This window comes from Erythrolamprus reginae, chromosome 10 (genome assembly GCF_031021105.1).
Source record: "Erythrolamprus reginae isolate rEryReg1 chromosome 10, rEryReg1.hap1, whole genome shotgun sequence".
In the NCBI taxonomy this organism is placed as follows: domain Eukaryota; kingdom Metazoa; phylum Chordata; class Lepidosauria; order Squamata; family Dipsadidae; genus Erythrolamprus; species Erythrolamprus reginae.
Window position 1 is genome coordinate 47,597,988 of NC_091959.1, and position 14,837 is coordinate 47,612,824.

The 14,837-nt window shown below is 40.4% G+C and overlaps 1 protein-coding gene across 1 annotated transcript in view; it reads left to right on the forward strand.

Annotated features, from left to right (window-relative positions):
* RILPL1 (Rab interacting lysosomal protein like 1) overlaps positions 1–14,837 on the forward strand; it is a 32,067-nt gene that overhangs the window by 1,369 nt on the left and 15,861 nt on the right. The window contains 4 exon segments of the mRNA XM_070763072.1: positions 5,610–5,760; positions 8,553–8,624; positions 8,627–8,670; positions 11,028–11,246. Coding sequence (XP_070619173.1) covers positions 5,610–5,760; positions 8,553–8,624; positions 8,627–8,670; positions 11,028–11,246 — 486 coding nt within the window.

Consider the following 14,837-nt stretch of genomic DNA (forward strand, 5'->3'; position numbering starts at 1 on the left):
CAGCTACGATTTGTCAGCTAAGCCACCTTGGAACCCAGCATTGTCAGGGCTGCCTACTGCCACCTCCCAGGGATCCTGGTCAGGTGGGGATGCTTCTTTTCGAGAAACCAAGATCCTGGTGTGGCGTGTGGTCCAGCCATCCTTGAACCGATAAACCAAGCCACCAGGTTTGCTAGATAATCATAAAAAAGCAGCGTAGTGCCACTAATGCAGCTGCTTTGACAAGCTGCAAAATGAAGCCTAAATTATAAAAGGGTAACAAATAACAGGGTAACGATGCAGTCTGCATTGGTTGCCGATCAGTTTCCGGTCACAATTCAAAGTGATGGTTATGACCTATAAAGCCCTTCGTGGCATCGGACCAGAATATCTCCGGGACCGCCTTCTGCCGCACGAATCCCAGCGACCGATTAGGTCCCACAGAGTTGGCCTTCTCCGGGTCCCGTCGACGAAACAATGTCGTCTGGCGGGACCCAGGGGAAGAGCCTTCTCTGTGGCGGCCCCGACCCTCTGGAATCAACTCCCTCCCCGGAGATTAGGACTGCCCCCACCCTCCTTGCCTTTCACAAACTCCTTAAAACCCATCTCTGTTGTCAGGCATGGGGAAATTATGTATGAGATGTATGATTGTTTTTATATGGAGGGTTTTAAATTGTTTTAATAATTGGATTTGTACTGTTTTGTTGTTGTGAGCCGCTCTGAGTCTTCGGAGAGGGGCGGCATTCAAATCTAAGAAATAATAATAATAATAATCATCATCATCATCATCATCTCCGGGACCGCCTTCTGCCACACGAATCCTAGCGACCAGTTAGGTCCCACGGAGTTGGCCTTCTCCGGGTCCCGTCAACTAAACAATGTCATTTGGCGGGACCCAGGAGAAAAGCCTTCTCTGTGGCGGCCCCGACCTTCTGGAACCAGCTCCCCCCAGATATCAGAGTTGCCCCCACCCTCCTTGCCTTTCGCAAGCTCCTTAAAACCCACCTCTGTCGTCAGGCATGGGGGAATTGAAATTTTTTCCCTTCCCCCTAGGCTTATAGAATTTATACATGCTATGCTTGTTTGTATGATTGGTTTCTTAAATTGGGGTTTTTAAAATTATTTTTAATATTAGATTTGTTTACATTGTCTTCTTTATTGTTGTTAGCCGCCCCGAGTCTTCGGAGAGGGGCGGCATGCAAATCTAATAAATAAATAAATAATAAATAATAATAATAACAACGACAACAATCAAGATTCCGAGATGAGGGTTTTAGCATCACAATCACGCTGGAGGTGACGAAGCTCTAATTGCCGGTGTGAAAATGGCTACGAAATATGCTCAAAAAACACGCCTGGCGTAGCAGATAAATTGCTGATGCATTTTTTTAAATAAAATTTAAAAAGGCGTGAGGAATTCAGCTGAAGCTTCGGATTTCGCTTGGCTGAAACTTGATAGCTCTCCAAACCACCTAAATAAACTCCAGGGCTAAACAGAGATTTGGAGCCGTTTAACCAGCATTCCTACATTAAGCACAGCCTTTATGACTCTTCAGATTTCTGTTTTGAAACGGGCCAGAGTTAGTCTTGCAAACTTGGCAGGTTTCCTTGTTTGGGTTTGTTTTTTTAAATGATCTTTATTAAGTTTCTACATATAAAAAAACCAATCCAAACAAACAAAACATACAAAGGAAAGTAAAATGAAATGTGAAATCTGTATTTGGTCCGTAATATGGCAACTGATTTAGCTTTACTAGATAAGTGATCAAAGCAATGGAAACTGCAGTTTAATGTTTCCAAATGTAAAATAATGCACTTGGGGAAAAGGAATCCTCAATCTGAGTCTTGCATTGGCAGTTCTGTGTTAGCAAAAACTTCAGAAGAGAAGGATTTAGGGGTCGTGATTTCCGACAGTCTCCAAATGGGTGAACAGTGCAGTCAGGCGGTAGGGAAAGCAAGTAGAAGGCTTGGCTGCATAGCTAGAGGTATAACAAGCAGGAAGAGGGAGATTGTGACCCCACTATATAGAGCGCTGGTGAGACCACATTTGGAATACTGTGTCCAGTTCTGGAGACCTCACCTACAAAAAGATATTGACAAAATTGAACGGGTCCAAAGACGGGCTACAAGAATGGTGGAAGGTCTTCAGCATAAAACGTATCAGGAAAGACTGAATGAACTCCATCTGTAGAGTCTGGAGGACAGAAGGAAAAGGGGGGACATGATCGAAACATTTAAATATATTAAAGGGTTAAATAAGGTTCAGGAGGGAAGTGTTTTTAATAGGAAAGAGAACACAAGAACATGGGGACACAATCTGAAGTTAGTTGGGGGAAAGATCAAAGGCAACATGAGAAAATATTATTTTACTGAAAGAGTAGTAGATCCTTGGAACAAACTTCCAGCAGACGTGGTAGATAAATGCACAGTAACTGAATTTAAACATGCCTGGGATAAACATATATCCATTGTAAGATAAAATACAGGAAATAGTATAAGGGCAGACTAGATGGACCACGAGGTCTTTTTCTGCCGTCAGTCTTCTATGTTTCTAAAGTAGACAAACAAATCAGTTTATAGACCTATAGAACAGTGTTTCCCAACCTTGGCAACTTGAAGATACTTGGACTTCAACTCCCAGAAGTTGCCAAGGTTGGGAAACACTGCTATAGAGCATACAGAGCGTTCAATTTCAGTGGTGTTCGATATATACACATAGTTATTTGCTTAGTATCAGTTAATATTTTCTTCCACTACATACATATATTTATTTATTGTATAAAAGACATAATTTGTCAACCATATTGTTGACTATCTCTATCAAGCGACCTAATATTAACTATTTGTATCTAGTACAGTATGTGGAATTGTATGTTTATTTTCTTTAGTTCTGTATACTATATTGTATTCATTTTGGATATTTTGGTTAGGTTTTCTTGCATGTATTTATGTTGAGGGGACCCCAAACCAGCCAAAGAGAAATAATAATGATAATAATAATAATAATAATAATAATAATAACAACAACAACAACGAGTCTGCGGAGAGGGGCCGCTTACAAATCTAATAAATGATGATGATGATGATGATGATGATGATGATGATAATAATAATAATAATAATAATAATAATAATAATAATAATAATTGAAAGGAGCAGAAATGAAAAAAAACCTCATTTGGTTATTTTTGTAGCCCTTGTTGGTATGTATTTGATTCTCACAGTAGAGTCACACTGAGTTCTGACATCAACTTCTAATTCGGTTCGGGGTAAATCAACAACTCCAGGAAAGATCACAGGCTTCTTAATCACTTCTCCTTGCTCTCTGCCTGAGATGCATTTATTGCGTAACAAAACTTGGATTGTTCTTCCCGTTTGCAAAAAATGCAACTAGTGAGTGCGTTTCTCGAGGGTTCCCTGCTCTCCAGGGTCAACTTCTGAATTGGATGAGACCTGCCTTTGCAACCTCTGATTTAACAGAACAGAGTTGGAAGGGACCTTGGAGGTCTTCTAGTCCAACCCGCTGCTTCAGCAGGACACCGTTTTAGGCATAATGTGGAGATTAACTGAGTGTTATCGAGCAAACCCAGCTTTGTCTGCAGCTGTTGTTGTGTGGGAGCTGAGAAAGGGGATGAGTTAGCCAGGAACCACGCGGATTTTGGGAAAGGAGCCAATGCAATGAGGGTTGAGCTCAGCCTGCATTCGAAATGTGCCAGGCTTCCCAGCTCACTTCCTGCATGTCATTTCCAGGCAGTGATGGTGGGTGGGAGGAAGAGGAGGAGGAGGAGGAGGAGGAAGGGCAAAGATAAGAAAGTTGGAAGGGAAGGAGGAAGGGAGGAGAAAGGAGGAGGAGGAAGAAGGAAGAAGGAGGGGGAAAAGGAGGAGGAGGAAGATGGGAGCGAAGGAAGGAGGAGGAAGGGAGAAGGAGGGAGGAGGAAAGGAGGAGAAAGGAGGGAGGAGGAGGGAGGAAGGAGAAAGGAGGAAGAAGGAGGGGGGAAAGGAAGAGGAGGGAGATGGAAGCGAAGGAAGGAGGAAGGGAGAAAGAGGGAGGAGGAAAGGAGGAGAAAGAAGGAAAGAGTAGTCTGGTAGAGGGAAGAGAGAGAGAGGCACCCTCCCTCTTTTCACGTGGATTTTTTTCCTTGCCAAGGAAGTTGCAAAAACAGATTTCTTAGCCATTCTGCACAGGCGGCAAGAACATCAACTCAGGAAGTGAGGGAGGGGAGGGAAAAATTGTCGTGGGAAGGAACCTCGCAGGGTTTTCTCTCCAGCCTCCTCCCCACCCACCCCCCTCAAAATCACAGGAAATGGGAGCAGGACAATGACAACAATGCATATAGAGAGTTCTCCACTTACGAGGAGACCTGGAGGCCTAGTGATCAAAGCCTAAGATCTCTTCATTTGAAATGTAAAAAACATTTTTAAAAAAAGAAAAAAAAATCAAGGACATCTTAGCACTCCGTGCAATCCACGAAGATGTCCCAGGATGTATTACAGTGTTACCTCTACTTAAGAACTTAATTTGTTCCGTGACCAGGTTCTTAAGTAGAAAAGTTTGTAAGTGGAAGCAATTTTCCCCATAGGAATCAATGTAAAAGCAAATAATGCGTGCAAACCTATTAGGAAAGAAATAAAAGCTCGGAATTTGGGTGGGAGGAGGAGGAGGAAGAAGAGGAGGAGGACAGTCGCTGCCCAGAGCGAAGGGAACATTTCTTTTCTCTGGGTGCTGGCAGAGGTTTATTCCCCCTCCAAGCGCCCAGAGAAAGGAAAACACTCCGTTCACTCTGGGCTGCCCAGAGCGAAAGGAGCATTTCTTTTCTCTGGGCGCTGGCAGAGATTTATTCCCCCTCCAAGCGCCCAGAGAAAGGAAAACACTCCGTTCACTCTGGGCTGCCCAGAGCAAAGTGAGCATTTCTTTTCTCTGGGCGCTGGCAGAGATTTATTCCCCCTCCAAGCGCCCAGAGAAAGGAAAACACTCCGTTCACTCTGGGCTGCCCAGAGCGAAGGGAACATTTCTTTTCTCTGGGCGCTGGCAGAGATTTATTCCCCCTCCAAGCGCCCAGAGAAAGGAAAACACTCCGTTCACTCTGGGCTGCCCAGAGCGAAAGGAGCATTTCTTTTCTCTGGGCGCTGGCAGAGATTTATTCCCCCTCCAAGCGCCCAGAGAAAGGAAAACACTCCGTTCACTCTGGGCTGCCCAGAGCAAAGTGAGCATTTCTTTTCTCTGGGTGCTGGCAGAGTTTTATTCCCGCTCCAAGCACCCAGAAAAAGGAAAATGCTTTGTTTGCTCTGGGCTGCCAAAGCCTCCTAAAGCACCACTGAAAGGCTCCTCTGGCAGCCCAGAAAAGCCCGAGATGGCCAGGGTGGTGGTATAGAAATCTTAATTTTAATTTTAATAATAATAATAATAATAATAATAATAATAATAATAATAATAATAAAAAAAAATTAATAAACATCATACAAAACCTTTAGTGGTCTTTTACAGCGTTTTGTAGTTTTTTCCCCTCCAACCTTTGGAGGTTTTGTCCTCCAACCTTTGTCTGGGGCAGAGACCACCTCTATGGGGAAAGACCTTGAAAAATCCGGTCTTCACTTCCCAAGGTTGATAAATGATATTTTTGGACTTGCAGGAGCTGGAACTGGTGGAGGATGTTTGGCGAGGAGAAGCCCAGGACCTCCTCACCCAAATTGCCCAGCTTCAAGAGGAGAACAAGCAGTTGATGACCAACCTCACCAACAAGGATGTGAACTTCTCGGAGGAAGAATTCCAGAAACACGAAGGCAAGTGTTGAGGAAAGAAAGGGGGAGAGGTTCCTTAAACAATACCTTGAGTGGACCAAATAAAAACCACGGTCAAAATGGCTTTGGCAGAATTCAGCGATGGCTGGATGCAACATGGCGGGCTTGGTTTTTTTAAATTATGATAGTTAATTTGACTTGTATGCCATCCAATCCCGTAGGACTCAGGGGAAGGTCCCCTCCCCATTTGGGCTTCGATAGATTAGATTAGATTAGATTTATTGGATTTATATGCCGCCCCTCTCCGAAAACTCGGGGCGGCTCACAGCAAGACAAAAAACAATATATAATGACAATCCAATACCCACCAATCCAATTTCAGTTTTAAGCTAAAAATTCACAAAAACAACCCCAAGTATTAAAACAAATAAACAAAACACACATACAATCAATCTAATACCAAAACAACATGGGCAAGGGGGAGATGTTTCAGTTCCCCCATGCCTGACGGCAGAGGTGGGTTTTAAGAAGTTTGCGAAAGGCAAGGAGGGTGGGGGCAATCCTAATCTCAGGGGGGAGTTGGTTCCAGAGGGTTGGAGCCGCCACAGAGAAGGCTCTTCCCCTGGGTCCCGCCAGACGACATTGTTTAGTCGACGGGACCCGGAGAAGGCCAACTCTGTGGGACCGAACCGGTCGCTGGGATTCGATAGGGAGTCCTCGACTTAAGGACCAGTTGTTTAATGGTCAATTGGAAGGTATTTATCTTTTAATTGTACAGTGGTCCCTCTACTTAAGAACTTAGTTCGTTCCGTGACCAGGTTCTTAAGTAGAAAAGTTTGTAAGTAGAAGCAATTTTTCCCATAGGAATCAATGTAAAAGCAAATAATGTGTGCAAACCCATTGTCAGATGTTGTTTTTACCACTGTTGTTAGCCGCCCCGAGTTCATGGAGAGGGGCGGCATACAAATCCAATAAATAAATAAAATAAATAAATTAGGAAAGAAATAAAAGTTTGGAATTTGGGTGGGAGGAGGAAGAAAAGGAGGAGGACGGTCGCTCCAAAGGAAGAAGGTGAGGTGAATCAAAAAAATCCAAAACTTTAAAAAGGAAAACGCTTTGTTTGCTCTGGACTGCCAAAGCCTCCTCCTTAAGCGCCACTGAAAGGCTCCTCTGGCAGCCCAGAAAAGCCCGAGATGGCCAGAATTAAAGGGGGAATGGCAGGAAACTGGCCGGGCCTTCGTGCCGCTCTCAAATTTCCTGGGAAATTTTTCCGGGCTCGGTTTCTTAAGTAGAAAATGGTTCTTAAGAAGAGGCAAAAAAAAAATCTTGAACACCCAGTTCTTATCTAGAAAAGTTCTTAAGTAGAGGCGTTCTTAGGTAGAGGTACCACTGTATGTGGATAGACATACTTTTGTGACTCTAAGCCAGTGTTGGCAACTTTTTTTTTTAAATAATTTTTTTAATAAATTTTAAATGTTAAAACATACAAACTACATTTTATTTATTTATTTATTTATTTATTTATTTATTATTTGGATTTGTATGCCGCCCCTCTCCGAAGACTCGGGGCGGCTCACAACAAGTGAAAAAACAATCCACTACATAATCCAATTAATTAAAATATTAAAAAGTTTAAAACCCCTATACTAACATACACACACACAAGCATACCATGTATAAATTCGGCGGGCCCAGGGGGAGATGTTCAGTTTCCCCATGCCTGACGGCAAAGGTGGGTTTTGAGGAGTTTACGGAAGGCAGGAAGAGTAGGGGCAGTTCTGATCTCTGGGAGGAGTTGGTTCCAGAGAGTCGGTGCCGCCACAGAGAAGGCTCTCCCCCTGGGGCCCGCCAACCGACACTGTTTAGTTGACGGGACCCGGAGGAGGCCCACTCTGTGGGACCTAATCGGTCGCTGGGATTCGTGCGGCAGAAGGCGGTCTCGGAGATATTCTGGTCCGATGCCATGAAGGGCTTTAAAGGTCATAACCAACACTTTGAATTGTGACCGGAAACTGATCGGCAGCCAATGCAGACTTACATACATACAACATAAAAACAGTGTCCTGTGAAGGTGCACCCATCACCTGACAACATACATATATACCCCTCCATCAATTGGAGGGTCTGTACTAACATCTTTAATATTCTCCTAAGCTGGAATCTGCATTCTATTTACATATCAAAGAGTGATTCTAATTTATTCTTTATGGCTAGATCACAAATTCTACTTGTCATATAACCTCTCACCCTTTCCCATCGTTCCATCAGTTTTTTCAATTTATTTTCATTCTACATATTTATATTTACCTCCATAATTTCCAAGCAAATGTGGTCCACCATGTACCTATACCAATTCTGTATTGTCCGTTTTGCTGCTTCTTTCCAACCCAATACAATTACTGCTTGGGCGCTTTCCAATGCTGCTACTTTTATTTCTTTAAATTCTCTTAAGTCTCCCTTTTTTTTTACCAGTACTGCTATTTCTTTTGTAATTGTCCAATTAATATTTAACATCCTGTTCATTTCATCTTGCACTACATTCGCTGGCTGGGGAATTCTGGGAGTTGAAGTCCAAACATCTTCAAGTTGTCAAGGTTGGGAAACACTGCTCTAAGCTGCCCCGAATTACCCTATGGTAAAATGAGTGGACAAGAAAATAAATAGATAGGTGATATATAGGTAGGTAGGTAAGTAGGTAGGTAGCTCAACAGGTTTTGTAAGGACCGTACTGCTTAAGGCGGGTCAACGATGAAGGCTATTTGCTTATTATTATTATTGTTGTTGTAGTTGTCATCATCATCATCTTTTTTTATTTAAAAACTCACACACATCAGGGATGTCAGAAAGAGAGAGGCAAGTGATGAAAAAGCTAAAGGAAGTGGTCGACAAACAACGGGATGAAATCCGGCGAAGGACAGAGAGCTGGGACTTAAAAACGAAGACGTAGAAGCAGTGAGTATTTCTAATTTTTTCCCCCTCCTCTGCTCTCTCAGAAGTTTTGTTCAAGGAATTGCCAAAGGCTTTTGTTGGTTTTCCTTTTTCTTGGAAAGCAGATTCCTAGATTTGGATTCCAGAAATGAAACCTCCATGTTTGAATGCAGCTGCGAGAGCAATCATGGGCTTCCCCAAATATGCCCATGTTACACCAACACTCCGCAGTCTGCATTGGTTGCCGATCAGTTTCCGGACACAATTCAAAGTGTTGGTCATCACCTATAAAGCCCTTCATGGCATCAGACCAGAATATCTCAAGGACCGCCTTCTGCTGCACAAATCCCAGCGACCAGTTAGGTCCCACAGAGTGGGCCTTCTCCAGGTCCCGTCAACAAAACAATGTCGCTTGGCGGGACCCAGGGGAAGAGCCTTCTCTGTGGCGGCCCCGACCCTCTGGAACCAACTCCCCCCAGAGATTAGAATTGCCCCCACCCTCCTTGCCTTTCGTAAGCTGCTTAAAACCCACCTCTGCTGTCAGGCATGGGGGAATTGAGATGCTCTTTCCCCTAGGCCTTTACAATTCTATGCATGGTATGTCTGAATGTATGTATGTATGTATGTATGGTTTTTATATTAATAGGTTTTTAATCGTTTTAGTATTGGATTACTATTGTACACTGTGTTATTGTTGCTGTTAGCCGCCCCGAGTCTTCGGAGAGGGGCGGCATATAAATCCAATAAATAAATAAATAAATGTTGAAATGGAGAATGTCTCCAATGAATATGATACTGTAAACAAGTCTATTTTATTATTTTTTTCCTTCCTTCCTTCCTTCCTTCCTTCCTTCTTTCCCTCCTTCCTTCCTTCCTTCCCTCCCTTTTCTTTCCTCCCTTTCCTTCCTTACATCCATCCTTCCTTTCATCGCTATGTTGTGAGCCGCCTGGAGTCTTCGGAGAGGGGTGGCATACAAATCTAATAAATTATTATTATTAATCCTTCTCTAGTTCAGTGTTTGTTTCTGAACCTGGCCATCTTTTATAACAATGTATAAAAGTTTTTATAACAATGTATTTTAAATTAGTTTTTTTAAAGTTTTCAACATTAGATTTGTATTTATATTGTATTGCTGTTGGGTTGTGAGCCGCCCCGAGTCTTCGGAGAGTGGCGGCATACAAATCTAATAAATTATTATTATTATTAATTATTATCCTCTTTCCCTTCCTTCTCTAGTTCAGTGTTTGTTTCACAACCTGGCCATCTTTTATAACAATGTTTAAAAGTTTTTATAACAATGTTATAACAATATCTCCGGGACCGCCTTCTGCCGCACGAATCCCAGCGACTGGTTTGGTCCCACAGAGTTGGCCTTCTCCAGGTCCCGTCGACTAAACAATGTCGTCTGGCGGGACCCAGGGGAAGAGCCTTCTCTGTGGCGGCTCCGACCCTCTGGAACCAGCTCCCCCCTGAGATTAGGATTGCCCCCACCCTCCTTGCCTTTCGCAAACTCCTTAACACCCACCTCTGCCGTCAGGCATGGGGGAACTGAAACATCTCCCCCTTCCCCATGTTGTTTTGGTGTTAGATTGATTGTGTGCTTGTTTTTTAATATTCTGCGGTTGTTTTTTATGAATTTTTTAGCTTAACATTGTAATTGGATTGGTGGGTATTGGATTTGTTATTATGTATTGTTTTTACTTTGTTGTGAGCCGCCCCGAGTTTGCGGAGAGGGGCGGCATATAAATCCAATAAATCTAATCTAATCTAATCTAATGTATTTTAAATTAGTTTTTTAAAGTTTTTAACATTAGATTTGTATTTATATTGTATTGCTGTTGGGTTGTGAGTCGCCCAGAGTCTTTGGAGAAGGGCAGCATACAAATCTAATAAATAATAATAATAATAATAATAATAATAATTATTATTATTATTATTATTATTATTATCTTTAAGACTTGTGGACTTCAATTCCCCAATCAGCATGGAGAATTCTGGGAGTTGAAATCCACACCTCTTCAACTTCTCCAGGTTGAGAGATACTGGATCCGCTTCTGAAATGCGTTATGCATCAGGCTAATCCTGGTTGGAGGTGAAATGAAATCCTACTTTATTTACAAATAAAGTAAAGAAGTAAATTTACTTCTTATTGGAAGATGCACTAGCCAATTAGTGTCTGCAGTTTTCCGAAGCCTCATTGGCAGCGGGGGAATCCATCTTTCCCTCCCTCTTTTCCCATAATTCCGTCAACAATTTGTACCCTGCTTTCTCTCCCCAAAAGAAAAGTGATGGGACACTCAGGACTTGGAAGTAGCGGGGCCTTGTCGGTGGTGTCCCTCTGCTTCCCCATCATTTCCCTTTTTTCCTTCTTTCTCCGTAGCTCCAGCAGCAGCAAAACAGGTTGATGAAGATAAACCACGATCTGCGGCACCGGATTACGGTGGTGGAAGCTCAGGGCAAAGCGTTGATTGAGCAGAAAGTGGAGCTGGAAGCCTATTTGCAGACCAGGGAGCACGAGATGGCAGCGCTGAGAGCGGAGCTGGGAAAACTGAGGGAGAAACATCAAGGGGAACTGAGTCACAACGGAGAAGAAATACAGGTAGGTGGGAAATCGTGGGTAGTTGTTTTTTTTTTAAGTAGCTTGGGCTGTTTGGTTCTGATTTGATAAAGTTGCCTTAAATCTTGCCCTTTGGAGATGAGAGGCCTTAAATTCCCAGAACTCCCAGATCAGCATGGGAGAGGAGAGGAGAGGAGAAGAGAAGAATAAATAGAAAGAGAAAGAGAAATAATAGAGAGGAGAGGAAAGAAAAGAAGAGAAGAGAAGAACAGAATAAATAGAATAAATAGAAAGAGAAAGAGAAATCATAGAGAGGAGAGGAAAGAAAAGGAGAGAAGAGAAGAACAGAATAAATAGAAAGAGAAATAATAGAGAGGAGAGGAAAGAAAAGGAGAGAAGAGAAGAACAGAATAAATAGAAAGAGAAAGAGAAATAATAGAGAGGAGAGGAAAGAAAAGAAGAGAAGAGAAGAACAGAATAAATAGAATAAATAGAAAGAAAAAGAGAAATAATAGAGAGGAGAGGAAAGGAAAGAAGAGAAGAGAAGAATAAACAGAAAGAGAAAGAGAAATAATAGAGAGGAGAGGAAAGGAAAGAAGAGAAGAGAAGAACAGAATAAATAGAAAGAGAAAGAGAAATAATAGAGAGGAGAGGAAAGAAAAGGAGAGAAGAGAAGAACAGAATAAATAGAAAGAGAAAGAGAAATAATAAAGAGGAGAGGAAAGAAAAGGAGAGAAGAGAAGAACAGAATAAATAGAAAGAGAAAGAGAAATCATAGAGAGGAGAGGAAGAAAAAAAAAAGAGAAGAACAGAATAATAGAATAAATAGAAAGAGAAAGAGAAATAATAGAGAGGAGAGGAAAAGAAGAGAAGACAGAATAAATAGAAAGAGAAAGAGAAATAATAGAGAGAGAGAAAAGAAAAGGAGAGAAGAGAAGAACAGAATAAATAGAAAGAGAAAGAGAAATAATAGAGAGGAGAGGAAAGAAAAGGAGAGAAGAGAAGAACAGAATAAATAGAAAGAGAAAGAGAAATAATAGAGAGGAGAGGAAAGGAAAGAAGAGAAGAACAGAATAAATAGAAAGAGAAAGAGAAATAATAGAGAGGAGAGGAAAGAAAAGAAGAGAAGAACAGAATAAATAGAAAGAGAAAGAGAAATAATAGAGAGGAGAGGAAAGAAAAGAAGAGAAGAACAGAATAAATAGAAAGAGAAAGAGAAATAATAGAGAGGAGAGAAAGAAAAGAAGAGAAGAACAGAATAAATAGAAAGAGAAAGAGAAATAATAGAGAGAGGAAAGAAGAGAAGAGAAGAACAGAATAAATAGAAAGAGAAAGAGAAATAATAGAGAGGAGAGGAAAGAAGAGAAGAGAAGAACAGAATAAATAGAAAGAGAAAGAGAAATAATAAAGAGGAGAGGAAAGAAAAGAAGAGAAGAACAGAATAAATAGAAAGAGAAAGAGAAATAATAGAGAGGAGAGGAAAGAAGAGAAGAGAAGAACAGAATAAATAGAAAGAGAAAGAGAAATAATAAAGAGGAGAGGAAAGAAAGAACAGAAGAGAAGAACAGAATAAATAGAAAGAGAAAGAGAAATAATAGAGAGGAGAGGAAAGAAAGGAGAGAAGAGAAGAACAGAATAAATAGAAAGAGAAAGAGAAATAATAGAGAGGAGAGGAAAGAAAAGAAGAGAAGAACAGAATAAATAGAAAGAGAAAGAGAAATAATAGAGAGGAGAGGAAAGAAAAGAAGAGAAGAACAGAATAAATAGAAAGAAAGAGAAATAATAGAGAGGAGAGGAAAGAAAGAGAGAAGAACAGAATAAATAGAAAGAGAAAGAGAAATAATAGAGAGGAGAGGAAAGAAAAGAAGAGAAGAACAGAATAAATAGAAGAGAAAGAGAAATAATAGAGAGGAGAGAAAGAAAGAAGAGAAGAACAGAAATAAATAGAAAGAAGAGAAATAATAGAGAGAGAGAGAAAGAGAAGAGAAGAACGAATAAATAGAAGAGGAAGAGAGAATATAGAGAGGAGAGGAAAGAAGAGAAGAGAAGAACAGAATAAATAGAAAGAGGAAAGAGAAATAATAGAGAGGAGAGGAAAGAAGAGAAGAGAAGAACAGAATAAATAGAAAGAAAGAGAATAATAGAGAGGAGAGGAAAGAAAGAAGAGAAGAACAGAATAAATAGAAAGAGAAAGAGAAATAATAGAGAGGAGAGAGAAAAGGAAAGAAGAGAAGAACAGAATAAATAGAAAGAGAAAGAGAAATAATAGAGAGGAGAGGAAAGAAGAGAAGAGAAGAACAGAATAATAGAAAGAAAGAGAAATAATAGAGAGGAGAGGAAAGAAGAGAAGAGAAGAACAGAATAAATAGAAAGAGAAAGAGAAATAATAGAGAGGAGAGGAAAGAAGAGAAGAGAAGAACAGAATAAATAGAAAGAAAGAGAAATAATAGAGAGGAGAGGAAAGAAGAGAAGAGAAGAACAGAATAAATAGAAGAGAAAGAGAAATAATAGAGAGGAGAGGAACAGAAGAAGGAAGAGAAGAGAAGAACAGAATAAATAGAAAGAGAAAGAGAAATAATAAAGAGGAGAGGAAAGAAAGGAGAGAAGAGAAGAACAGAATAAATAGAAAGAGAAAGAGAAATCAATAGAGAGGAGAGGAAAGAAACAGAGAAGAGAAGAAAAGAATAAATAGAAGAGAAAGAGAAATAATAGAGAGGAGAGGAAAGAAGAGAAGAGAAGAACAGAATAAATAGAAAGAGAAAGAGAAATAATAGAGAGGAGAGAAAAGAAGAGAGAAGAGCAAGAACAGAATAAAATAGAAGAGAAAGAGAAATAATAGAGAGGAGAGGAAAGAAAAGGAGAGAAGAGAAAGAACAGAATAAATAGAAAGAGAAAGAGAAATAATAGAGAGGAGAGGAAAGAAAAGGAGAGAAGAGAAGAACAGAATAAATAGAAAGAGAAAGAGAAATAATAGAGAGGAGAGGAAAGAAAGAGAGAAGAGAAGAACAGAATAAATAGAAAGAAGAAAGAAGAAATATAGAGAGGAGAGGAAAGAAAAGAGAAGAACTGAATAAATAGATAAGAAGAGAAATTAATAGAGAGGAGAGAAAGACAAGGGAGAGAAGAGAAGTAAAGAATAAATAGAAAGAGAAAGAGAAATAATAGAGAGAGGAAGAGAAGAGAAGAGAAGAACAGAATAAATAGAAAGAGAAAGAGAAATAATAGAGAGGAGAGGAAAGAAGAGAAGAGAAGAACAGAATAAATAGAAAGAGAAAGAGAAATAATAGAGAGGAGAGGAAAGAAAGAGAAGAGAAGAACAGAATAAATAGAAAAGAGAAAGAGAAATAATAGAGAGGAGAGGAAAGAAGAGAAGAGAAGAACAAGAATAATTAGAAAGAAAGAGAAAATAATAGAGAGGAGAGGAGAAAAGAACGAGAAGAGAAGAACAGATAAATATGAAAGAGAAAGAGAAATAAATAGGAAGGAGAGAGAGGAAAAGAAAAGAGAAGAACAGAAATAAATAGAAAGAGAAAGAGAAATAATAGAGAGGATAGGGAAAGATAAAGAAGAGAAGAACAGTATAAATAGAAAGATTAGAGAAATAATAGAGAGGAGAGAAAGAAGAGAAGAGAA